At 37.0% G+C, this 26,261-nt stretch overlaps 1 protein-coding gene across 5 annotated transcripts in view; it reads left to right on the top strand.

The window, feature by feature from the left end:
- ZMYND8 (zinc finger MYND-type containing 8) overlaps positions 1 to 26,261 on the top strand; it is a 49,611-nt gene that overhangs the window by 17,497 nt on the left and 5,853 nt on the right. For 3 of the 5 annotated variants that reach the window (XM_079321827.1, XM_079321828.1, XM_079321829.1), the window contains exons 3-20: positions 2,950 to 3,098; positions 7,527 to 7,745; positions 8,609 to 8,722; positions 9,401 to 9,493; positions 10,760 to 10,847; positions 11,488 to 11,543; positions 11,991 to 12,068; positions 13,109 to 13,224; positions 14,253 to 14,734; positions 15,087 to 15,227; positions 17,843 to 17,995; positions 18,660 to 19,163; positions 21,261 to 21,632; positions 23,141 to 23,331; positions 23,916 to 23,996; positions 25,027 to 25,105; positions 25,633 to 25,872; positions 26,006 to 26,163. In XM_079321827.1, coding sequence (XP_079177953.1) covers positions 2,950 to 3,098; positions 7,527 to 7,745; positions 8,609 to 8,722; positions 9,401 to 9,493; positions 10,760 to 10,847; positions 11,488 to 11,543; positions 11,991 to 12,068; positions 13,109 to 13,224; positions 14,253 to 14,734; positions 15,087 to 15,227; positions 17,843 to 17,995; positions 18,660 to 19,163; positions 21,261 to 21,632; positions 23,141 to 23,331; positions 23,916 to 23,996; positions 25,027 to 25,105; positions 25,633 to 25,872; positions 26,006 to 26,163 — 3,314 coding nt within the window. The remainder of the gene's footprint in view (positions 1 to 2,949; positions 3,099 to 7,526; positions 7,746 to 8,608; positions 8,723 to 9,400; positions 9,494 to 10,759; positions 10,848 to 11,487; positions 11,544 to 11,990; positions 12,069 to 13,108; positions 13,225 to 14,252; positions 14,735 to 15,086; positions 15,228 to 17,842; positions 17,996 to 18,659; positions 19,164 to 21,260; positions 21,633 to 23,140; positions 23,332 to 23,915; positions 23,997 to 25,026; positions 25,106 to 25,632; positions 25,873 to 26,005; positions 26,164 to 26,261) is intronic. The other 2 variants (XM_079321830.1, XM_079321831.1) reach the window with 1 other exon arrangement.

The raw sequence follows: 26,261 nt of genomic DNA, 5'->3' as shown, positions 1-26,261 counted from the left end.
TGGGAGAATTACAGGATCCCATGCCAAGTGATGATGAGCTGTCATGGTGAGATCCTTCCTAAGGTGAGACCATTCTTGCCCATTAAACACTATTTGGAAAATATTTACTTATCATAGAAGAGATCACAGAAATTCTGGCTGTTCCCTTTTGAAGCAGAAGTTTGAGTCCACCCATTAAGCAGTTGTCCTAGTCACCAAGTTGTTGCACAGCTTAAATTTGATCTCTTTTGTTCTCTCCCCCCAGATTTGTTTCATTTTTTTCAAGTAACCTTACACTAGGGAAATGATTCAAAATTCAAAATTAACTTTCCTCCTGACAGATTGTTTTAACAGGGATCTGTTTCTTGATCTGGCTCATAACTCAGCTACAGGAACTTGCTCACACAGCTGGGAGAGTCAGGGAGGGAGAAGCAGCAGTTTGTACTAGAAAGGGTATTCCCATGGAAAGAAATTTACACAAAATGCATTTTTTTATAATAATTAGAATTTAAGAAGATGCTACCATTCTGTTGTTACTTGAACTGAATTAAAAGATTGTTCATATTATCAGGTCCCTTACAGATTGGTAAATTGGTAACATACTGTGGTAGTTAAAGACACTGGACCATTCCACTAGCACAACTAAATCTGATAAAATATGCCTGTGCATTGCTGTTTTCCTGTCTATTCCTTAATTTTTCCAGTTACATTGCCTCAAGTAAACCTCTGTGCATTTGAATAACTTGCCAGCTGAAAAAAAAAAAAAAAGGAAGTGTATTTCAGGTCAGTTTTTGTATGTTGTCTATGAGTCACCACTAGTTGATTTGAAAATCCCCAGTATACTCAGGCTTCTTGAACCAAGGAGGAAAATTACATCACTTTAAGTAGTTTTTTAAATTCCTTAACTAAACATACATGTTTGTGTGACCATTTCATAAGATTGATATTGAATCAGCACCTTTTCTGCTGACTTGTACCTTGGATTTGGCTGTGACTGAATAGCCATTCAGTTCTGGTTTAACTAATATCAGTTTAACACTTTTCCTGATCCTGAATCAGTTAGTTTAGGAAAGAAACAACATTTAAAAGTGAAAAGCATCACATTGTGAGGGCAGGAACTTGACAGCAGATTTTCATATTTAGAGGTGACACATAATGTCACAGCTTCTTAGTAAACACCACAGTCTGAGGCTGAAGAGCTGAAAGGAAATTGATGTGCTCCACTGGTGGCAGTTTTATCCCTGGAAGTGAGAAATGAAAACAAAGGGCAGGAAACTCTTCTGTCCATGTCCCCTCCTGGTTTAGGTGTGCCTGCAGAGGTACAGGCTGGGAAAAAAAGCCCAAGCCCCTTCAGGGAGTTACAGGGGTGACTTTATTTGGTGGTGAGAAACTTGGGCTTAGAGACTCCTTTGAGGATATTGTTTGCAAATTATAATAAATAAATAAAGACTTTAATGTGGTGATGGGAAGATGAGAAGAGACATGGTATGATGCTGGTTTTTGTGGATCACTCTGTATGCAGACAGTTCCCACGCTGAATAAGCTCCATTCTGCTTTCATGAAAAAAAAATAGCATTCAGAGCTTGTTTGGCTTTAGGTTTGATCATTTTGATTTAGTTGTGGGCTTTGGTTTAGCTGACACTGATGCTGCAGTTTCTTCCAGGATAGCTGGATTAGCACAGCTCTCTTGGGATATATGAAGTATATCCCAGCCCAAGGAGTTCTTCTGCCACCTTCTGTGCATAATCAGCTAAACTGACAAACCCTCTTGGTCTCCTGGCAGCAGACTTGTGCTGTGTTGGCATTTTTATTGTCATAATTGCTTAAGGAGGAGAGGAAACAGATGTATTTTTCACATATGTAGGTGACATAGCAGCTCTTTGTATTGTCAAATCAGTCTAAATTTTGGGCTAAATGGAGCAGGAGGCTGATTTGCTTGAATCCAAACACAGCAAGTAACAATCATGGCCTCAGGCACATTGTATTGATTGATTTCAGCCAAGGCATGTCAGCAGATAACTGGTACTAAATGCTGCCAATACGTGTAAAAGGGGAGGGGTGTGTGCAGAGGGAAAAAAGTCACAGGTCTTATTGTCAAAACTCAAAACATGACAAGTTTTTGTTTGTTTATTTAAACTAGCTTTACTACATTTTGCCAGCATTTTACAACTTATGTCAACAGAAGAGTTTCTCTGAGAGCTGACACTAACATGTCTGCTGGGCAGCACTGCTGAAGACCCAGAACTAGTTGCAGACACTTCTAGAATTGTTGGAATTGTTGAAATTCCAGATGATGTTGGCCTGGTGTAGCTGTTCTAGAGCAGTAAAACTCAGGATGGGTGAACACTCCTATGTTCTTCTCTCTTTCAGTTATATGTCCTTCCATCAATATTTTCATGTGTTTTTCATATTTATTTATAGTTTCCCTAAATGTTAATTTGACACATGTTAACCAAGCTTTTGGTCAATCAGAAGTCATCATATAGCACTTCATTTTCCATAGATTCATGTAGAAAGTAGCCAAAACAATGGAGTTTTTAAATTATTTTCTTTGCAGTTAAATATTTGGGGGATGTTTCAGTTGTTTCTCTTGTGATAGTGTTGGATTCTGATCCCTGTGGTTCTTTGTATAATTTTGTTTTGTTGCATGCATTAAAAGCTTAAGGAAAAATTAAGCTTGTTGACCTAACTCTGCTGAAATTTCACTTGTATTTTGTCAAAATCCTATCACTGTTCTCTAACTGTCCTTCACATCTGATTGTTGAAAAATATTAGCAAGTTCTTTTTAATTGAGCCGACCATTTAATATCCATTAGGGATTACTGAAATTTTGTTGAGCGAATGAACTTGCAAATGCTTATATTTTAAAAATAAAAATCTTTGAGGAGTGTGAATGACAAACCATAACATTTTTGGAACAATTTTTCATCATTTTGCAGTCCTTAACCTCGTTGTTTGTGTCTGCTGCAGATCCTGGCTCTGCCGAACGCGCAGCACAAAAACGGAAATTCCCCAGCCCCCCACATTCCTCCAATGGCCACTCACCTCAAGATGCATCAACAAGTCCTATAAAAAAGAAAAAGAAGCCTGGTCTATTGAACAGTAATAATAAAGAGCAGGTAAGAGAAGTCATGGTTTTATTGCACTAGAGTATGAAACAGTAGAGGATGTAGAGAGAGCTGATCAGGAGCTTGGTCTTCTTTAAGGAAGCTCCATTTTTGTACTCAGAAGGAATAAATATTAATTTTTGAATGCTGTGGGGGTAGGAGTTGGTATTATAATTCTGATTTGAATGCTCTTTGATTATTGTTTTACATCTGTTGAAAAAGACCACCTGTGTTCTGCTTAGTGATTTCATAAAGGTAATAAGATATATAACCATTAAATGCAATTTTGAATAGAATTATTATGAATAATTACAATAATGAATAATAACAACAGCAAAACCAACAATAGCTGTTTTTTTATGAAAACCATTAGCAGGGAATGTTCAGTAGTGTGGTAATGTAGGTTAACAAAGGTCTCATGATGTCAGTGAAGTTCCTCATCTGCTTGCAGTCCCTTCCTACTGCCCATTAGTCAGCTCCACCTTGGTACTCTGTAAATTTCCTCCCCTTCCTTAAAATTTCTAGGCAGTGTACACTCCTACCAAACTAGTTAAATCAAAGTCACACTGACTTTTCAGTCTTTATGCTTGTAACCTTATATTTACTGCCTTCTGAATGCTGAATTGAGAGCATTTGTTGTCCTTCTTAGAAGAACTTGACTCTATAAAACTTGGACAATTTCTGATTCATTGTATGATGCACCTGAAAGAATTATATTAATTATATTGAATAGCAAATGCTGTAAAGCATCTGTATCATCTTGGAGTAGATTACATGAAAACAATCTTCAGCCTTACTGAAATGACTTCACACCTGATGTACTAATGACATGCCTGTGTATTTTTCTAAGTGCTTTTTTGTGTCATGGATTTTTTTGCCAGTGTCATATAAACACAGGGTTAAGTTCTGAGTGTTCAATGCACTTTCTCCTCACATAAGGGCATCTACTTTATCCTGGTACAATTGCTCTGGTGAAGAAAGAGAATGAAATTCCTACTCACTGCAGTTGTCCTGGAAAAAAAAATTGTCATTAAATTAGGCCTTAAAAGTCAGTGTAAATTGTATTTGATTTCAGGATAATTAGGAGGTGTAACTATATTGTGGAAGTGCACTCAGTTTGGCATTTGCTGGGCTTCACTGCAGCCTGGGTCTATTCCTTTACATCTTGGGCATTTTCTGGGCAGATATTGCCCCTCTGAAGTCTGAGCTTGAAACTGTGCAGTGCAGAGATAATTTTGCAAACAGTGGAATTGAATCCTTGGGTATTAATTTCCACTTTTTCTTCCTATGTTTAAAAATATATGTGATAACACAGTTGCAGTTGTTGAACTTGATAAATTCCCCTTGGTAAATACTTTTCTGTTTTCCAGGTATCTCAGACCTGAAATGTTCAGGATAGAATAAAGTTGTGTATCTAATGAAGAAAACATGTCAGACTTGCTTATTTTGCTGTGTTCATTACAAGTTAGCAAGAAAATATCATCTGTTTAGTTCTGTTTAGCTTTTACAAGTTGCTTTTCATTTGATGTTGTCTTGCATGTCAAATTTGAAGTGGGCATGCCTGAAGATTGTCGTGTCTAAATAGGTTCAAACTCTGCTCCCTGTGGTAGCAGGAGCTGTTTTTAGAGATTATTTTACTGCTGAGCAGATGTGAGCTGAGCATACAGGTTCTAATTTTGGTCTCAGGGTGAGTTTGAGTATGATGTAGCTGATAGCTGTGGTTTTGATTGACTGATAAATCTGTTTTGAGGTATGACAACCTCCCAGGAAACCTCTAACTTAATATTCTACATTACAAAGTGCTTTATAGTACTTGAGCATTTCAAGATACCATTACTAAAATTATAGTTGCACAAAGCTTTGTATTACATGTTGTGGGTAACAGATCTTCAAAATGGTGTCCTCAAGTATTTAAAGTGCTGAAAAACAAGTAGAGAATTAAGGAATTGTAGAATGTAACTGAGGTGAAAAATCAGGAACTTCTGACACTTCATTGGTCAGTTGTAATGTAATTGAAGCTGTCAGCTTGTTTTACTACTAGTTTCAATATTCATTTAAACTGAATAAATAGTGATCTTTTTCTCTCCAAAACAGCACTACAGTACAGTTGTTTGTTTTTTTTCAGTTTTCTTTGTCATTCTACAGGTCTTAATAACTTCAATAAAGCCTTTAAAACAATCTGCCACCTAGTTGAGCTTGAACTTTATTAGCTGTTAAAATTTTAACTCTTAAAACATATTCCTCTGACTAGGAGAAGTGAAAAAGTCCCTTGATGCAGTCAAATCATTAATTTTCAGTCTTTTGCTTTTGTTCTTTGGGTCTCTCTTGAGTCTCTAAATGCTTTTTTGTTTGTTTCTTAAACTTGGTTTAGGCAAAATAAGATGATAGATATCTACATGATAAAAGCATCTTTGAACAGAAAACCAGTTTATCTGACATTCCAGCAAAAATTGACTTTTCTTCAGTTTGGATGTTCTGATTTCTGTGGAAGTTTCACTGGTTTTATGTTTTTCTTGAAGGAGAATCTTTAAAGCTTACAAAGTTATTGTGGATATACTACTTATATCCACTTCAAAGTCAGAATATGTATGAAATTCCTCTGGTAATTTCCTTTATCTGCAGTGGAGGAAGTGCCCCATAGCTGCCTTTCCACATATACAAGATTGAGATGTTGGTCTCACAGCTGTGGTGCATTTATTTAGCTGCAACAAAACAAGTTTCAGCATTGGAAATTACAACTTTCCTTTCCTCACTCTGGTTTCTTTGTTTGAATGCTTGTTGTAGTAATTAATTTGAATTGGACTTAAACCCTTATTCTGTCCCACTTATTCTCCAAGATCTAATAGAACCATCCCTCTGAAATTCTTGTTATGTTATGTCATTAAATGTGTGTATATAGAAAGTACAGAAGTAACACTTGGTCCCTTTCTGTGGTGGGAGCAAAGTGTCTCTTTGGGCTTAATCATCAGTAGAATAGAAAATGAAAACCACCAAAACTGGCACAAAATCATGTGAAATTTTAGGGGGCAGAGTGTTTATGGATAACATCCTTCCTTTGCCTAAAATACTTGTAGTATTAATAATATAAAATACATATAGTACTAGATAATCTGGGGGTTTTTTTGAGATACAACATCTTCTGGTGGGTTTTTATTTCTACCTTGAAGATCCCTTATAATTAGACCTCCTTTGTAGCTTTAGATACATAGAAATACCATGGTTCAAAGTGGCATGCTGCTGCTTTCTGGGGACATTATATATGCCCTATGTAACTGATTTTGTTCAGGATGTCTCAAAGGTACAGAACACATGTTTGGCTGCCCTGTTCTGTGAATCACATGGGTGTATGATAGCTCAAGAGTCTCAGAAGTTGCAGATTTGTAAATGGTGTAGGACACTTGCAAAATGACCTGAGAATCATACAAAATGGTTCTTCAGGCTACAAGTGTTTGGATAATTACAAGTGAAGTCATGAGCAAGTGGTTTAACATCAAACAAAAAAATCACATTAAATGAGCTGTCTAAAATCTCAAGGCTATTTTTTTCCTCAGCAAAGCACCCCTATGATGAGTACCAAACAGAGAATTTGAGTTCCCTTGTCATTAATAAATAGGACATAGTTTTCCAATAAATGTTAGCAGCTCTTCAAAGATGATATAACAAAGTTTAGTATCTCTGGACCCATTTAAGCCATCCTGGGCTCTTAATTTCTTATGTTTTGGTGTCAGCTGTGTCATCTTTGAGATGTCAGGCTCAAGGGGAAGACCAATTCATGCAGGTTACAAAGTTAACTCTGTTTTTTAGTGCAGGCAAACCAGTAGAGATACGAGTCTTATGTTGTGATATGCACTTAGGTGGTGAATGAAATCTCCTGTAGTGGAGCTGGCTGCTCAGGATGTGAAGTTGCTCCTTTGTCATCCTTCTCTACAGTTTGCCTTATTAATCAAAATGAGCATTGGCTTGCTTCGTGGTACAAAGCTACAAACTGCTGCAAACTTTGCATGGTGTTCAACTCCTTGTTTCAGGACTAACTTCTTCAGTTGTCCCAGGTTTAGCCACCACTAAATATTTTGGTATTTAGCTTGCACGGCCCCATGAAATCCTGAGTTTTGAGGGCCTAATAGCTTCTGTAGCAATACTTCTTTCCTGAAGCTGAAAGTGTTTGCTGGCTCTTGTTGGATTGCATGTCTTGCACTCAATGCTCTCACTTGCCACAAAAAAATTTATTTCTGGTCTTGAGTGCAATTTGTCATTCGGCATCTGAATAAGCAGTAAACTTCTTTATGAATGATTTTGTGCAATGACTAAGTTACTGTGCTTGCATAAATGTTAATCAAACTCTGTAAATTGCTGTTTGCTTATATATATTATGAATATTATGATTTGAAAAAATGCAAATTTGTTTTGAAACCAAACCTGTTTTTCTTGCCTACATTTCAGTCAGAACTAAGACATGGTCCGTTTTACTATATGAAGCAGCCACTCACCACAGACCCTGTTGATGTTGTACCACAGGATGGACGGAATGATTTCTATTGCTGGGTTTGTCATCGGGAAGGCCAAGTCCTCTGCTGTGAGCTCTGCCCTCGGGTTTATCATGCTAAGTGTCTGAAACTGACAGCCGAACCAGAGGGGGATTGGTTTTGCCCAGAATGTGAGGTTAGTTTGTTACAAGGAGTGGATTTCTTTCTTGGTTTTGAGATTTAAGCAGCTTTTTCTGTGTTCTGAAATGTTACTGGTTATTCCTACGTTGCCTGTTGGTCAAGGGACCAGAAAAATTTGTACAGAAGAGGAGGCATCCATGGCTCTGCTTCACCACTTTTTCTCTGTATGTTACCTGTGTTTGCCTTCTTACCACGAGTGTCCAACTTCCTTTGTGTCTCCAGCCCCAGAGAAGCACCATTTCACAGAGTGTTCTCTTCATCAGGCACCAGTAATTCTGCAGAAATCATTCTGCACTTTTCACTAGTTTAACTTGTGCTTCTTCTGGTGGGCTGATTAGCTTTTCAACAGTGCAGAAAATATTGCACTATAGGGTCTACATAAACAAGTGGATATTTTATTACTGTGGAAGAATTTAATATTCCTCTCCAGTGATTTCTGGGGAGAGAATACTTAGCATCCAAGTATCTGTAATGAAAGCAGATTAGTTTATGGCACGTTTTCCTCTGATCACTTATTTTATTAGAGCCCAAGTGACCTTCTCACTCTCTCACATTGCTCTGAACCCACATTGTATTTGGGAATTTTATGTATTCACATATTCACTTTGCATGATTTGGAAGATGCTGGATATTTTTCTGGTCTTTTCCTTTTTTTTCCTTTTTTCTTTTTTTGGTAACATACACAAGCCAAAACCCAGGTAAAACAGGCATCTGAACTACTTACACTGCATTATCAGAAATGTTTTATTTCTTATAAAACAGCTGTTATCTTTCATTTGAATGCTAGAATGTTTCAGAGGAGAAGGATTTATCTAGAAGTGTTTGCTGACCAAGTTTTTTTTTAATCTGAACTTTTAGAAAATCACAGTTGCAGAATGCATAGAAACACAGAGTAAAGCAATGACAATGCTCACCATTGAACAGCTATCATATCTACTGAAGTTTGCACTACAGAAAATGAAACAGCCAGGGGTAAGGACATTTTTGTTGTTTTCTTCTTTAAATACTTGGATCATGTGTTTGTCATAATCTGGTTTGCTTCTTTTAGTGGATGATGAATGTTTAGTTTAGTTTATGAGACTGTGACAGCTTCTGTTCTATCTGCCACCTGTCTAGCACATACAGATTAGTTTAGGTTGGACAGAGTGTTTTGGAGTGTATTTAAAATATAGTTTTGTGATGGAGCTTCTGGATGTATTTTCAGTAGGTATAATGAAAGAACAGTGTGGTTTTCCAGGTTTCTTACTCACTGAAAGTGGACAATGCTGTATTGGACATAAAAGGGGAATGTGGAGACATGATCTCTTCCCAATGTATTTACATAGACAGGAGCCCTAGCACTGACACTGTTGCCTTATTGATTATATGGGTTGAAAATAGAGCTTTTCTCTGTTATTAGCAAGTGTTCTTACCACAAAAGTTGGTTGTATCACATACTTCTGAAATGCTGATGAAATTTCCTTCAGGGTATCTAAAACCTGTGCCATTGTATGCTGTAAATCACAACAGTACCTCACAACAGTCCATAATTACCTTTGAAGAATTTTGCCTGATAACACAGCTGGAAGTAGCATTAGAAAATGAGTGAGTGTTGTGTCATTGAAACTGTTCAGTATTAGTAACCAGTGTGGTTATTTTTTCCCCTAACAGACAGAGCCATTTCAAAAGCCAGTTTCACTGGATCAACACCCAGATTATGCAGAATATATCTTTCATCCAATGGACCTTTGTACATTAGAGAAGGTTTGTATGAAACTAATGGAGGAAGGTTCCTTGAGTTTGATTGCTATCTGCAACATTTCTAAAATGTTTGATGGCAGGAGGAGAGAAGTTTGAAATTGTTTTGATGGGTGGGGTGATTTCTTGGTTATTATGGAAGTCAATTCATTTACAGCCTAAAAACAATCATCTGTTAACTGAAATTCATTGTTCTGTCTGAGCCAGTAACAAATGCTTGGGAAAAAATAGCATAGAAAAGACAAGTCAGACACTGCTGACTTCCTCCCATTAAATTAATCTGATTCCATGAATAATCTCCAGGAGAGACTTCTTAAAGCAGGATATTCATTTGATCATTATTGGCTTATTAATTGGGGACCATTTGATGTATATCCAGGGGTCACTCCAGACTTATTTTACTGATCATTTCACAAATACTGTAATCTCCACTGCACCTGAGGTGCAGAAGAAAAAAGAAACAGTCAAGAGGTGGATAATGTAGCTTTCATTCTCAGTTCAATAGTAATTTGAAAGTACATATAATGAAGAAATTATTCTCCATTCTCTATTGCCTAATGAAGAGTGAAACATTGCAGAGCTTTGTTCTGTCAGGACCTGGTGAATAGACAAGTTTTCATTCTCTGTGTCCTTAGAGTGGAGGCTGATGTTTTTATGGTATAAAGTATGGTAACAAAACCATGGTACTGATTTTAATTAATCAAATTGCTTTACCCACTAGGTAGACTGTAATATCAAACTTATTGTCTAATGTACTGTGACCAGAATTTTCACTGGGTCTTGTAAAAATGAAAACTGCTGTGGAGTGATAATGCCTCAGCAGAAGAAACCAAAGGCTGTTTTCTGCAGAAGCATCATGTTCCTAACATTGTGTTAGGAAACATGATTTTTTGGAAATGTTTGAGATGTTGGTCTAAATAATTCACTATTTAGTTTTAATTTAGACAGTTCATACATTTTCAGGGCAGTCAAAAGGCACCTTGAATTTGAGACATTCTTAAGCATTTAGAATCATAAATCTGCAGTAAATAAATATTATAGAATCACAGACTGGTTTGGGTTGGGAGAACCTGTAAAGCTCATCTTCAGTCCCTGCTGTGGACAGGGACACCTTCCAGAGAACCAGGTTGCTCCTTGCTCTCTCCATCCTGGCCTAGAGCACCTCCAGGGGTCAGTTTTGTTTATTGGCTGATAGAACACAACATTCAGGAAGAAGCTGTCACTTTTTACTGATTTCTGTTTCCTGATACATTCCTAATTTCTTCTTTACAGAATGTTAAAAAGAAAATGTACGGTTGCACTGAAGCATTTTTGGCTGATGCCAAATGGATTTTGCACAACTGCATAATTTACAATGGGGGTAGGTACTAATGTGTATTTACATCCTCAGATATGAAACTTTGACATAGTTAGAGTCATGGAGCAATACAGACTTCTACACTGAAAGTGTCTTCCTGTTACTGACCATAGTGCCTAAAAACAATATTTTTTTTTTAATCAACTGGCATAAATAAAACTGTAGGGCCAGATACAACCTGAGCTGTCAGTTGCTCATTCCACCTTAGAGAAAACATTTCAAATAAGGTAAAATCATGGAATGGTTTGGGTTTCATAGGATCATTGAATGGTTTGGACCTTAGATGATCTGATCCAATCTTCATCATTTAGTTCCAGCCCCCAAATTGCTTTAATGTAGCACTTAATTGAGACCTAATTGAGAAGATCATTTAGCACCTCCCTCATTGAAGGAGTGTGTCAGTGATGGGAAGGCTGCAATAGGCTGCAAAAAAGAGCATTTAATAGTTATTAAATGTTACATTGAGAAGAAAAGTGCTGATGTTCTGCTTTTGCAACATGTAGTTCATGAATGTGTTTTTACATAGTTTTTTTAGATCTTCTCTTTTGTTTTTATGGACAACTTTTATATCTGAAAACTGTTGATATTATTATAGTTCTACCATAACAGTTTTCTTGGTTAAAGCATTTTATTGTTTCCTCAGGAAATCACAAATTGACACAAACAGCAAAAGTCATCATCAAAATCTGTGAGCATGAGGTATGAGTGCCCTGATTAAATTAATTGTTCTGTATGTTTAGTGTTCCATGTCATGTATTTGTGAGTGACATAATATGCATTTTCCAAGATGTGCATTGCAGATTTATAATTTTTGTATGTTTTCTTACATTTAGTTATGTATATCCATGGCCTGCAGAATGGCATTTGGCAAAGGCATTGCTAACCTGTCTTCCACTAGAATATTCACTATTTATGATTGTGGGGAGGGGAGGGAAGATGAGAAAGTGGATATATGGATTCTGCTCAGAGGCACCTGTCATGTTAATGAATATTTGGAGCTGGAAAAAGAGACCAACATCTTCTGATGCATAGATGTACTTTTTGTAGTTCTTTTACTGTAACAATATGATTTTCCTCTGAATAAATGCAAATTACCACACCTGGGACTCTGTTTATCTCTCCAATGGTTTTGCTTTTTCTTTGCAGATGAATGAAATTGAAGTATGTCCGGAATGTTATTTAGCTGCTTGCCAAAAACGAGAGAACTGGTTTTGTGAGCCTTGTGTAAGTTAAGAATTATGGTAGTCTAGCTACTACATTAAACTAGCAGTTCTCATTTGACTGTTATCCCATCTTTTTTTCCAACCTCTGGTGATTATTGAGTCAAGGAAAGCTGCTGTAGTTTACCAAGCAGCTTGTGCTGGTGTATCATCCTTGTGGAGTCCAACTGTCTCAAGTTACTTAGCTGTAAAATTGCAGGTTTTCACAAAAGGATTGGTCCAGTTGGAAATAATTGTAAAGGCTGTCAGCAACCAGTTCACAAGTTTTCTGTTCTCAAATGAAGGTAACTGCCTTGTGCCAGCAGTGCTTACGTGTGGTACCCTCAGTGCTTGGATGATTTCTGAGATGTGAATATCTCTTTCTGGTGTGCATCAGTTCAAACTTGATTTTTCTTTCATGACCTATTGATAGCTTGTCTATTTCCTGTTTAATACTGAACCAAATTTGGGAAGACACCTTAAGATTTTTAAGTAGAAGTGTGTAGTCCTTCAAGTTCTTTCTTGGACTGTCCTGGTTTCAGCTGGGATAAGAATTCCTTTTCTTCTTAGCAGCTGGAACAGTGCTGTGTATTTGATTCAGTATGAGAAAAATGTTGATGACACACTGATGTTTTGGTTGTTACTAAGTAGTGCTTACCCTATGTCAAGGACTTTTTAATGTCTTATGACCTGTCAAGAAACAAGCCTAAGTGAAAATTAGAGCATTTCAAGGATTGGCTCTAGCCTAACTTACTTTATGTTATATATTTGGAGGGGACTAATAAAAAATAAATAAATAAAGAAGTGCAGTTATGATAAGTTTAATCAAGATTTGTAAGGTTTTACATTTTGGGATTTTTTAAAATATAATTTTATGATTTTGTCCTCTCAGGATTTATTATGTTTATTGTAAAACAGAATCTTGTATTTGGCAAGTTCCTTGTGCATGTTGGATCTTTATTGAGTCTATGTAATACATACAATTTTTTAAAAATCATGTTTATTATCAGAATTGAAAGTAGTACTGCTTAATTTTTTTATTGTGTATTTTGCCTCTTCCTGCAGAGCAATCCCCACCCGTTGGTCTGGGCTAAACTCAAAGGCTTTCCATTCTGGCCTGCTAAAGCACTGAGGGATAAAGATGGGCAAGTCGACGCCCGTTTCTTTGGCCAACATGACAGGTGGGAGTTGAACCAAAGGATGTCTTTGGCTGTACTTAAAAAAATTGTCTTAGAATTTTGTGTGCTTAAAAGTTTTTGGATCCTGTCTTTAGAACCTTGACCCTGACAAATGGTGTAATACTTGAGCAAGCACAGTTTTAGTTGCTTACATGATGTCTTTAGAACTGTTTGTAAGATACTTACATAAGCTGGTGAGTGTGCAGCTTAATTCCAGTGTCTGGTGTTGTGCTGGGGACAATGTAGTTCTTAAAGGTGGAAGAAACCAATTTCATTTATGTTGTCTAAACATTGTGGGAATATGCACACACTTGTAGGTTTATAAAATATGGAAATATAACCTGTGTTGAAAATTCCAGTTTTGCTTTGAAGGGAATTCTCTGTTCCTGTGCATCCTCTGCTTAGATGGACACAGTCATGATGAATACAAGTTGATCTATTATGAATTAGAACTATGAATCTATAATAATATATGCTGTAAAAGCCCAACTCTACAGGGTCATGGAATAATTAAGTTGAAGTTCCTGCTATCTTAGGTTCTTGGGAAGCAGTTTCAGCAGTTCTGCTACATTTCATGATAAATAACATCTGTCCAATACTTGCTGATAGAACTTTGCCTGGCACTGAGGAATTTGACCAATCTGGCCTGGGGTGTAAAATGTTTGAAGTATTCATTTCCTCACCTGCTTTTTACATTTTAGACCGTCTAGCTATGGTTGTCTTGCACTTACATAGACTGTTCCAATTAGGAATATTTTGTCATATTTGACCAGTATTAAGGCAATTTTTTGTTGCTACTGAGTAAAGTACAATAAGCCAGTGATAATCCAAGGCATGCAATTTGCTTACTTACCAAAACTAAGCACTGAAATATTAAAAGAATGTAATGATGGTTCTTTAAAATTATCTGAGCTATTCATATCTTTATGTTTAGGTAGAAATAAATTAGTATGTGCATAAAAGTTGGCAATGTCAATTCACAGTGTGAAATGCAGTTATATTATCTTTTATTTCTCTTATTTTATATATAGGGCCTGGGTTCCAATAAATAATTGCTACCTCATGTCTAAAGAAATTCCTTTTTCTGTGAAAAAGACTAAAAGCATCTTCAATAGTGCAATGCAAGAAATGGAAGTTTATGTGGATAACATTCGTAGAAAATTTGGAGTATTTAATTATGCACCTTTCCGGACACCATACACTCCCAACAATCAATACCAAATGTTGTTAGACCCTGCAAACCCAGCTGCTGGAACTGCAAAGACAGACAAACAAGAGAAAATCAAGCTGAATTTTGATATGACAGCATCACCCAAGATTCTGATGAGCAAGCCCATGCTGCCCAGCAGCACCGGTCGCAGGATTTCACTGACAGATATGCCACGGTCACCAATGAGTACAAACTCATCAGTTCACACTGGCTCTGATGTGGAGCAGGATGCAGAGAAAAAAGCAACTTCCAGTCATTTTAGTGCCAGTGAAGAATCCATGGACTTTATTGAGAAAAATACAGGTAAAAAAAAAAAAAAGGGGGTGTAGGACTTTGGAAATGGACTAGTTTTATTCTATGTACTCTTTAAAGACAGGCTGTATTATGACTTTATGAAGTTATTATAGTTTATGAATTTTTTTTAAAAAAGAGATGCATTTAACTTTCACTGTCACAGATAAGAAAGAACAGTTCTTTCTGTCACATTGAGAAGGAATGAATAATGTTGAAAAGTGACTAAACCCATTCAATTTAAATGGCAGGAAATAGTTGTAACTATTAAAGTGAATGAAGAGTGGAAATAAATAAGAAAATAATTGTCATGAGTAGGTGTTCTGGTTTTAAATCTGTCTTTATTACTTTTGTACTTTTTCAGCTTCTCCAGCACCAACAAGAACAGGTCAAGCAGGGAGCTTGTCAGGCAGCCCCAAACCTTTCTCTCCTCAAGCATCAACGCCAATTTCTGCAAAGCAAGAAAGAACTTCCACTCCAGGAAGCATTCTGAATCTTAACCTTGGTTAGTTTTGATATTAAGTTTGAAAACCTAATGTTCTTACAGCTCAACAAATTATGGTGGTGTCAGTGCAGCATAATATGAACAAATGTGCTTGTATGTGGCTTTAAATGAACAAAGACCATTAAATGAGGCACACATGTAATTGTTTCATCAGATATACTGGGGTTTTATCTTGTGAAAGAAAGTTTCCGTTATTGTTTCTTGTTGATGAAAGGAAGTAGTTAAGGGATATTTTTTTTTTCTTAGCTGAACTGTACAAATGAATGTGTCTGAACAGTAGGTAAGTTTCTAAAGGTTGTAATTACATGAAAATTGCTGCTCTTCACCACTCAGTTTCTCTCAAGTGAATTGCTGGCAAGGTTTTCTTGTGATCTTTAGGGTTTAGGATTTACTAGGGCTTCTCTCTTGCTGCCTTCACATCACCTCCTCACTGACCATCCCTCTCTAGGGAGATAGATGGATGAAAGGAATTAGCAGAATTCTTGAAGTCTTGAAACTCCCTAGAAGTAAATTTTGGGATTGTGGAATTTTGAAAGATGGAGTAGGTAAGTACTAAGTTGGTAAAACAGTTCTGCAAGCCAAACATGTAAATCAGTTTCTTCAGTCATGCTTTGTTCCTGTGAGCATTCTGATTCAGTTCTGGTTGCTTTTTACCTTCATGTGATATTACACAGAGAACCAGGATTTTGCCCCTTGGTTTTAGCCAGGTATTTCAGGAAAGCTTAAGTTCAAATAATAAATTCATATCTTCAGTGCATTACACATATTCTGATTCTGGATATAAGCTCACAAGTGAATTTTTCAGTGTGGACATAATTGTAGAATTAATTTCTTCTGCTGCACTGCAGCTGTTTGGCACCTCATCTGAGGTGACAATGCATTTGGAAAAACATTAAGAAATACATAGTGCTGCAGTTGTTTGAGCCACAGATGGGAGACATCAGCTGGAGCACTTTGAATAGCATAGATTGGAAAATCTGATGTTAAGGTCCATGAGTAATACCACAGAAGAAGTGTTTGTACACTCTCAAGTAGAATATCTGGGGTTTTTTCAGGTTTAGGGGAATTTCCTTTATTAAATATACTTTTTGGTGATGAAAGTGAAAATAACAGCCCTTCTTCATTTAATAGTGTCATCTGTGCTAGACATGGTTCTCCTGTGCATGTCAGAATTTTTCCAATGTTACTTATTGTGTCTCATTGTCATACATGATGTGGACAGGGTTTCTCTTTGCAAAAACAAAAGTAAGAGTCCAGAAAACAAAGACACTTTGTATCTTTAGAAGAGTGCTAGGGGGACTCTGTGGTCTGCAGTTCAGCAAAAAGGAAGGAAAAAGAACAGAAATTAACCATCTGTTGCTACTGGCACACTTGCTGATTTGAAAAAATGGAGGTGTGAATAAGCAAGATATACAGGGATTTGGGGGAAGAAAAATGTGTCTCTGGTAGTATAGAACCTGCCCTTGGATTCCAGAGGCAGCAAACAATAAGAATGTATCTTGATATGAAATTCAAACTTATACAAAGAATGTCTGGTCAGAGGAATCTCGGTTCAACCCTTCATATTTATTTCACTTTTCTCTAAGTTCTGTCTCAACAGAAAATGTTTTGTAAATATATATATATAGTAAAATATGGCAATACTGCGTCATATTTAACTACTCTAGAATGCAACTTGAAAATATAGCACAAATGCACACTGTGCCAGTGTTACCTTTTGCCTCCATGGCCTCTGTTTTTTCTGAGCTTGTGGCATTGACTCTTCTGATTCTACCTCAAGCCAGCTGAAGGAGCAAAATTGACCAAGCATAATTCTCTTCATTTTTTCCCCTTCTTATGGGTCCTTTCTCTTCCCCCAGCTAACTCCAACTGATTTAGTGCCCTGATGGATTGTCAGCACTCCTGGCAAAGGGTAAAGGATAGGAGTGTGCTATACAAATACAGCCTCTGAAATGAGAAAATTGAAGCAAAAATGTGCAACTTAGTTGCTAAGACAGTTTTAGCCTTAGCACTGTAGTATGTATTCTTTGCAGACAGATGTGTGCATTTCAGAGAGAAAATTCTATATATATCGATGAAAACTCAAGATTTTGCTGACATATACTGAAAAATATATTATTCTATCTTGAATTTACTAATCTATCCAGTGAAATAATCCACATTTTTATATGTAGTCTCACGACCTATATTTTGGATTTTAAATGATGACTATAAAGATTTTATGTGCCTTATAATCTTATAAAGATCTTATTTCTCTTTGATTTTCTCTGTGAAGGTAGTACTTTAGTAGTAAATAACAGCAGTAGTTCAGTAGAGGTGCTGTCAGACAGCTTTACAAACCTGAACTGGGATTTCCTGATCAATTCACATTGATGAAGGAAACATCTCCATAATTGATGCATGTGGTTTTTTTTTTGTGTGAAGAGAGGAAGAAACCTTTTTTTTTTTTTTGGTAATAAAGTCATGGTAGAGTTATTATTTAGCCCATATTATGAAGAAAAGTGCAGTACGTTCCAGATTTGTCTGCACTGCTCTTTGGTGAAACGTGTTTTATCTGGCTGGTGATCTCGTTTCTTTCTGTAGAATCTGTGAGTGAGTTGCTGTTCTTTGTGCAGATCGTAGCAAAGCTGAGATGGATCTGAAGGAGCTGAGTGAGTCTGTGCAGCAGCAGAGCACCCCTGTGCAGCTCATCTCCCCCAAACGCCAGATCCGCAGCAGGTTCCAGCTCAACCTCGACAAAACCATCGAGAGCTGTAAAGCACAACTGGGTGAGTGCCCCTCAGGAGCACACTGGGCAGCAGGCTGCACCTCAATTGGAGCTTAAATAAGTTTTTGGATAGTAAAACCAGAAGTACTTTATGTTTGAAAAGGAGAGAAGGGAATATTCAAACTCTTTGAGGCAAGTAGAATGCACTGAGCTAGTTTGCTTTAAAACACAGTGAGATCTGATGTTTCAAATTTTTGTCCAAACCTGTTTTTGTACCATTCTGATGTAGATAGTAAGAGAGGATTATAGTCTTACCTGCTTTGCAGGTTGAAAATTTGGAGAATTCTGCCTAAATTCTGTCAGTTGCAGTAAGTAAAATGGATGTAACTAACTATGATGCAGATTTTTAAGGTGGCTTCTTGTAGATATAAATAGTTCATTTTTATATTTGCCAGCATTGGGTCCTAAGTTGAGCAAAAGACCTTGCAGGCAGTGGAAAAAAGCAGTGAAAGGAGAGCAATTGAATGAAATAAAAATATTAACAGGAGTATGTAGAAGTTCATTCTTACACACTGTGGTGTTGGGATAGGGCACTAAGCCTTGTGCCTTAGGGACTGACAGTTAAGGTAATGGTATGTGTACACTTTGTTCCAGTATATAGAGTATTTTCTTGGTAATAGTTAGTATGATGTCAGCATGGAATGTACTTTATTTCCCACAATTAGGAATAAATGAAATTTCTGAAGCTGTTTATACTGCAGTAGAACACAGTGACTCTGAAGATTCTGAAAAATCTGATACCAGTGACAGTGAATATAGTGATGAGGATCAGAAATCAAAGAATGATCAAGAGGATGGTGAGGACAAGGAAGGTGCAAGAAGTGATAAAGAATCATTGAGCTTGAAAAAAAAACCTAAACCTCCAGCACAGAATGAAGACAAGGAGGAACTTAAAAGCACAAGTCCAGAAGTGGAGAAAACAGAAGAAGCAGTCAAGGAAAAGGCTGTTTCAGACAGTGAAAAAGAATTTTCTGAAAAGGGAAAGAGTTTACAGCATCCTGCAAAAGAAAAGCTGAAAGGTAAAGATGAAACAGACTCTCCAACTGTGCATCTGGGACTGGACTCTGATTCTGAGAGTGAACTTGTCATCGATCTAGGAGATGATCATTGTGCTCGTGAAGGAAGGAAAAACAAGAAAGATTCTAAAGAACCTTCTCCTAAACAAGATGGTAGGATGAAATTATTTCCTTTTTCCCCCCTCTGTTCTGTAGGGCTGTTACCAAAGGTAGAATTGCCACCTTTGTTTTTGTATTAAGATAAAAATATCTGTATTAAAACAATTTTTAGGAGTGATTGTTCATCCTTTGTGACTTTGAAAAGAGTTTTCAGTACCCGTTGTAGTTTTTGGTTTAAACCAAGTTAGTTTTACTGTTTCCTTTCAGCAGTGTAGAGCTATGAATATCCATTATTTTTGCTCTGTGACAAATGTAGAGTTTATTTTGCAGTTATTACTACTTTCAGTTGAATCTTTACATTTCCATTGACCTCCCAACATTTCAGGTAGAAGAAATTGGAACTTACTAAATGCAGAAATTGCATAAGAACTCAAATGAATGTAAATACACTCAGTAATAATCAAAAGAACAACTAAGGCACTTGTATCTCTGAGATATTTACTTTGTTTCTGTGTTGCTAAAAGAGGAAAGTAATCTCAGTTAATGAGAAATGTACTTTTACTAAGCTTGTTTTGCATGTTAGTCTTTTGAAAAATAGAAAATCAGATTTAAATGTTTAGATTGAAAAATATTTCACTTTTCATATAACTTTAATCTTCTTGATACTTTATAGCATGTTGATTGAATAATTTTATTTAAAATACTGTTTTAAATCCATTAACTAAGTATACTTAAAAAGACTACTTAATGCTCCTAGAATTTTGAATTTTAAGGCAGAATTTAATGCATAAATGTTACTATGAGGTAATCAAGAAATTAGATTATCAAATAAGAAGAGAATTGTAATTTTGGGAATTCTTGCTTTGTTGAAAAATTTAATAAGTAAGGTAGCTTTATGAATTTCAGAACTTTTAAAAGTGAATTTATATATTTGTTCATTCATACATATATATTAGAGTATATTATAGGCATAATTTGTATCTTGTTCATGGTTCTAAGGCTCTACCTTTGTGTACAAGATATTAAAATGTTTTAGTCCAGAAAAGAGATCAGATGCATGCAAACCTGAAGGTCATTGTCCCTTTCCAGACCCTTGTCAGTGCAGCAGCCTTCTCTTTCAGACAGGTTTTTCCTGGCTGCAGTTTGAAAAGAATCATCCAGTTCCTAAATTGATATGTGTGGAAAAGTCAGCTATAAATTTTGGATTATTTAAACACAGATAACATAAACATACTGTATATTTCACAGCATCACCATAATCACCCCTAAACCATATCCCAGCTGCCACACCAAGATGCTTCTCACAAGATGTGTTTTCTAGACCCCTCCCAGTTCCCTTGCCCTTCTTTGGACTTGCTCCAGCACTTTGCTCTCCTTTCTGAAGGACTCAAAAGCCAGCACAGCATTTGAGGAGTGGCTCAGCAGTGGCAAGTATTGCAGGACAGTCACTGCCCTGACCCTGCTGGCCACATGCTGCTGGTACAAGCCAGGATGGCATGGCCTTGTTCCCCTGGGCACACTGCTGGCTCATCTCCAGCACCCCCATGTCCATTTCTGCTGAGCAGCTTTCCATCCTCTGTGCCCCTGTAGTGACCCAAGGGCAGGACCCAGCACTTGGCCTTATTGAACCTGATTAAATTGTCCCAGGCCATGGATTCAATCTGTCAAGATCTTTGCAGAGCCTTCCTGCCCTGGAGCAGATCAGCACTCCTGCCCAACGTGGTGTTATTTGCATTACTTGTCAGTGTCAGTTCACTGTTGTTTAGGAAGTTTATAGTGTTCCTTCAGTTACTGCTCAGTCATTAATCCTTTAGAATGTTGTTTTTTTTCTCCTGAAGGAAATTGGGATGACAGGTGAAATTGGTAAGGTAGAAACATCCTAACAAGTGCTAACCTCTCACATATCTTCTGAATGAGGTCAAACTGGTTTTTCTTGGTTTTGTACTTTTTGTTTTGCTTAGTTACTGATGCATCTGTATTGCCACCAGTTTCAACTAGACTGAAATGACTTTACTTGTAGCATATTGATTACTTTTGAGGAAAATGATTCAAAGCTGACTGGAAGGTACATATGACTGTTCCAAAAACTCAGTGGAAAATTACAAATCAGATGTGTTGGTGAACAGCTGGCATAACACTTGGTTTGTTTAGTTGTAGGTAAAACTCCACCTTCCTCCAGTGCAAGCACCCAGCCTCTACCAGAAACTCCAGTGCTGACCCGCTCTGCGTCACAGACCCCCCCAGCTGGTGTGACAGCCACCACTAGTGCTGCCTCTACTGCCAGTGCTCCCTCTGCTGCCACAGGGAGCCCTGTGAAAAAGCAGAGACCTCTGCTGCCCAAGGAAACTGCCCCTGCTGTGCAGAGGGTGGTGTGGAATTCTTCAAATAAATTCCAGACATCTTCTCAGAAATGGCACATGCAGAAAGTGCAGAGGCAGCAGCAGCAGCAGAGCCAGCAGTCTCAGTCACAGCAGCCTCAGTCCTCTCAGGGGACAAGATATCAGACCAGACAAGCAGTTAAAGGTACACACTTTTCTTACTCAATGTGCCTGTGGTGCTGGAACTCCCCAGTAGTGATCCCTGTGCTCCAAGGGTGCCCAGCCAAGAGTTCTTTTGTATAAACAAAATCTCAAAGTCTGGTTCTACTCTGATAAGTGTCTTTAGTAGACAAGTTACTCACTGTACTTGCTCTTTTTGTGTGTATTAAGAGTCATGTCTCCTTATTTTAATGACAAGAAAATTGTGTGTCTATGTAAATATTTTTGCTTTTCATAGCCATAACAGATTTGTAAGGGTAAATGGGATAATTTTCTGGATCATATGCTAAAACCATTAACTATTCCACTTGCATGTTTACCAGTGTCACCTCTGTATCTACAAATTGCTTCCAGTTTTGTCTGACAAGCAGTGGATCTGAAGGGTTGAAGGGTTTTTCAGAGTATAATTTGTCAACAATGAAATTAGCCAGGCTCCAGGATTTGTCTTTGAAATCCCTGTTGTTTAACAAGACTTTGATGCTGGTTTACTGAGCAAACAGCCCTGGCATTTCAGAATGTTTTCACAACTGTTTTCTCACCATCCCTTTGCTGGAGCCTTCACCAATAGCTGGCACAGGCTAACACAAGTAACTTTATGTAAATCAGCTTCATTTGTCATTTCAAGTGAACAAACTGAAATGTTTACTGCTGTGCCTGATGAGGAGACATTCTCCACTCTGCTCACACCACTGGCATGCAGGGGATTTTGTAGAGGAGGGAGATTTAGGTGATGGTTCCCATACAGACATTTACAGAAGTTCATTTCTCTGGTTCCAAACTGCTTTTGTTTCTGTCCTTTAAGCATTGTTGAGGAAATTATATCTTTCTGCTTGTGAACTGCATAAATTGATACAGAAATGTTCAGTGAGGAAAAAGAAATGTGAAACTTGGAGAAATAAATTGCAAAACTTCTAATAGAATCATATTTGATACATACCTTAATAGTATGGGCTGAACTTTGTTTTCTCAATATTGTTTACTATTGAACACATAATGGCAATGTTCCATCTTAAATATTATAGTCTAGAAATCTATCATGTGAAAACTGTAAAATCTACAGATTTCTTATATACTGAATTTGCATAAACAAAAATATAGCACATAAAGATTAATAAATTGTTTATTTCAATAATTTCACTGCTGAGGATATTGACAATGAAGACATCTTTTATAATATGAGTCAGTAAAAATAGCTTGAAAAGTTTTTATTATTTTTAAAATACTCCAGCAGGTAAGTCATTAGAACTGAGGGAGATTTCTGCACTGGCCAGTCTAAAATGATAAGTTTCAAAGTTATATTTACTTCATTACCTCTAAGGCAATGTACAAGTTCAGTGGCTGGGCACTGTGTAATTAATCATCAGATGGCACCATTGTATAAATAAAGCAAATCTGACAGGGTTGCATATTACAATAGATATGGAGTTTAGAAGTTTGCCTCTTGTTTTCCTAATCCCTTGTGTGATTGATCCCCTCAATGTTCTCTTTTCTTAGCTGTGCAGCAAAAGGAGATCACACAGAGCACTTCCACATCCACCATAACCTTGGTCACAAGCACTCAGCCTATTTCCATGGTTACCAGCTCTGGATCTGCAAGCACACTTTCTTCCTCCCTCAACACAGACCTGCCAATTGCAACAGCTTCAGCTGATGTGGCTGCAGATATTGCTAAATATACCAGCAAAGTAAGTTCTGGAGGAAGCTTGTAACAAAGTTGTGCTTTTTTTTTTTTAAAACACTCCCTAGTTTCATCAGGTGGAAACTTGTCATTAATGTGTGTTCATGCATTAACCATTAATTAAGATGCCAGGTTGTTAAAGAGAAGGGTCTTATCACAGTGATAGTGAGGGAAGGGACGTGAGCTTTCCATACTCTCTTAGATACTTAGATTAAAAAAATCAACAGATACTATATCATTTTGCATGTGTTTCTTCCCCAAATTCATGGTTATATATTTTTTGTTTATAAATTATATCAATGGCAGTTTCTCAGAAAAGCAGAAGGTCAAGCAGTTCACCTCTTCAGGACACTTGAAAATCAGAATCCTAATCAAAATTGTGCTTGAAATTCGAAATAGTAGGACCAGGTAAATTACATATATTTACAGACAGAGAGAAGGGTAGCAGTATAGATTCCCATTAAAGTGGTTGAAAGAGAATGAAAGTGGGAATCTATTAAAAATATATATCAAAGAATGTTTTTATTATTTTTGTCTTAATCTATTAAAAATATGTATCAAAGAAATTTTTAAAAATTTTTTGTCTTTCAGATGATGGATGCCATCAAAGGAACAATGACTGAAATATATAATGATCTTTCAAAAAATACTACTGGAAGTACAATAGCTGAGGTTAGTGTAAGATTAAAAAAGACCAAACTTGCATTTTAAGTTTGCAAAATGCAAATAAGTATTTTTATATATGTAAATGTGCCACATAGCTATATCTACAAAGGATTATATATGGAGAGTCCTCAAGAGAGAACTAATTTCTGTGCTGTTTTAGAAGAAATTATTAGAGTGGTGGAAAAAAAGCATTGAAAAAATACCAGGTGGGCTCTGTAAGATAAGCATTAAGCCATCAAACCCAAGTCCTTCAATCTTCTGTCAGGAATTTGCCACCTTGTTTAAAATCAGAAACTAAGTCAGTTGTTTTTTTTTAAATAAAATTTTTTAAACTGTGTAGGGCAGTAGCTTATTCCTGTTATGCGATTATGTCCATAGTTTTTAATACTTCTTTAAAATGCTTTTAATCTTTTGCATTTTTAATTAAATACTATACATTGCTTTTAATGTCCCCTAAGGGCAAGACTTAGTATCTTCTAAGGGGTTTTTTAACCTTGGAAAAAGCAGATTAAGCAGTGCAAACTAAGTATGAATGGGAACAAATAAAGCTGAAAATCTGATGATTGGTTTACTTGCTTTAACCAAAATAAGGGAGTCAAAGTTTTGAGCAAAGATATTTGTACTATTCCCAATCCACAGTGGATTATCTTGCTTTTTTAGGCATCATCTAGTTACAAATAAAATAAAAGAAATGAAATGTCTTGCTAATAAATGCAAACAGCACTGAGGAATAGGTTCTTGAGTCCAGTCAGAAATTTGAGACTTGACAGTGTCAGAGGAATCAAGAGTAAGTTTAACAGAAGTTTTTTGTTTTTAAAGAGTCCTGTTGCTCTTTATGGTGAGCAAATCTAGCAAACAGATATTTAGAATACTTCACAGTTTTGTTTAGTGTTTACTATTGTCTTGTCCTCATGTTAATATGAAGGAGCCTTGATGTAAAAGTTGGCTCATTGGTTTGGGCATGTTTTTTTATATAATAATTATGTATAACCATGCCCTGTTTGGTATTACTAACTATTAAATTTTTAATATTTAGATTCGGCGTTTGAGGATTGAGATAGAAAAACTCCAATGGTTACATCAACAGGAACTTTCAGAAATGAAACATAATCTAGGTATGAAAATGACAGTCCAAAACAGAGTGTCAGGTATTGCCCCACACAAAAAATGGAAATCCTTGTAGTGTGTGTTACCTTCCTCACATGGTGCTGCACATTGTTCTCCTTGGAACTAACACGTTTTGCTTTGTAAAGAAACCAAGATATGATGAAAAATGAGATGAGAGAAGAGATGGAATCCTCTGTACTTTGCAAAGATTGGAGCAAAACAAAAGTTTTTGGGCTTGCAAAGATAAAGCACATTAGCAGCATCTGCATATCTCCTTTTTGTGCTTATGCTATATTCTGGTCCTTTGTGGGACATCTAGAATTAAAGTGTTAAACAAATGGAAGGTAATGGTTAAAAATCATGATGCCAGAATACAATTTGTTGAATAGCTATGAAACCAATGCCCAGACTCAGGAATTACCTTGACTGCTAGTTTTAATTTCATGTTGTGTTTAAGCTTAGGAATATTAGTGTTCTGCTCCTTGCTGTTGGGGGGTGGAAAATGCAAACCCATCTTTGTCTGGATTTTGAGTAGAACTGACAATGGCTGAAATGCGTCAGAGCCTGGAACAGGAACGAGATCGTTTGATTGCTGAGGTGAAGAAGCAGCTGGAACTGGAAAAGCAACAAGCAGTGGATGAGACAAAGAAGAAGCAATGGTGTGCCAACTGCAAGAAAGAGGCCATCTTCTATTGCTGTTGGAATACCAGCTACTGTGACTACCCCTGCCAACAAGCTCACTGGCCTGAGCACATGAAATCTTGCACACAGTCAGGTAATGGTGCCTCTCACACAGCTGGGGGGTTTGGGTGGGTGGGTGGATCCACAGTGCAGATGTGACTTTGAGGAGGGACTGTGCACTGGCTCCTGTGAGTAGTGGCCTCATTCTCTTTTTTCCTTGATTTTAGCTACTGCGACACAGCAGGAAACAGATACTGAAATTAGCACAGAAACACTAAATAAATCATCCCAGCCCAGTTCAAGTGTGCAGTCCACACCCACAGAAACAGCCAGCACTCCTAAGGAAAAGGAAGGTTCAGCTGATAAAAGCAAAGAGAGTGTTACAGTGAGTATCAACACTTCAAATAAAAATAATGTGTAAGATTTCTCTGAAACCTGCCCCCTAAAGGTTTCCCTGGATAAGCCAGGAATTTATAACCATTT

This window comes from Erithacus rubecula (assembly GCF_903797595.1).
Source record: "Erithacus rubecula genome assembly, chromosome: 18".
NCBI lineage: Eukaryota > Metazoa > Chordata > Aves > Passeriformes > Muscicapidae > Erithacus > Erithacus rubecula.
This window is presented reverse-complemented; position numbering and strand designations above follow the sequence as displayed.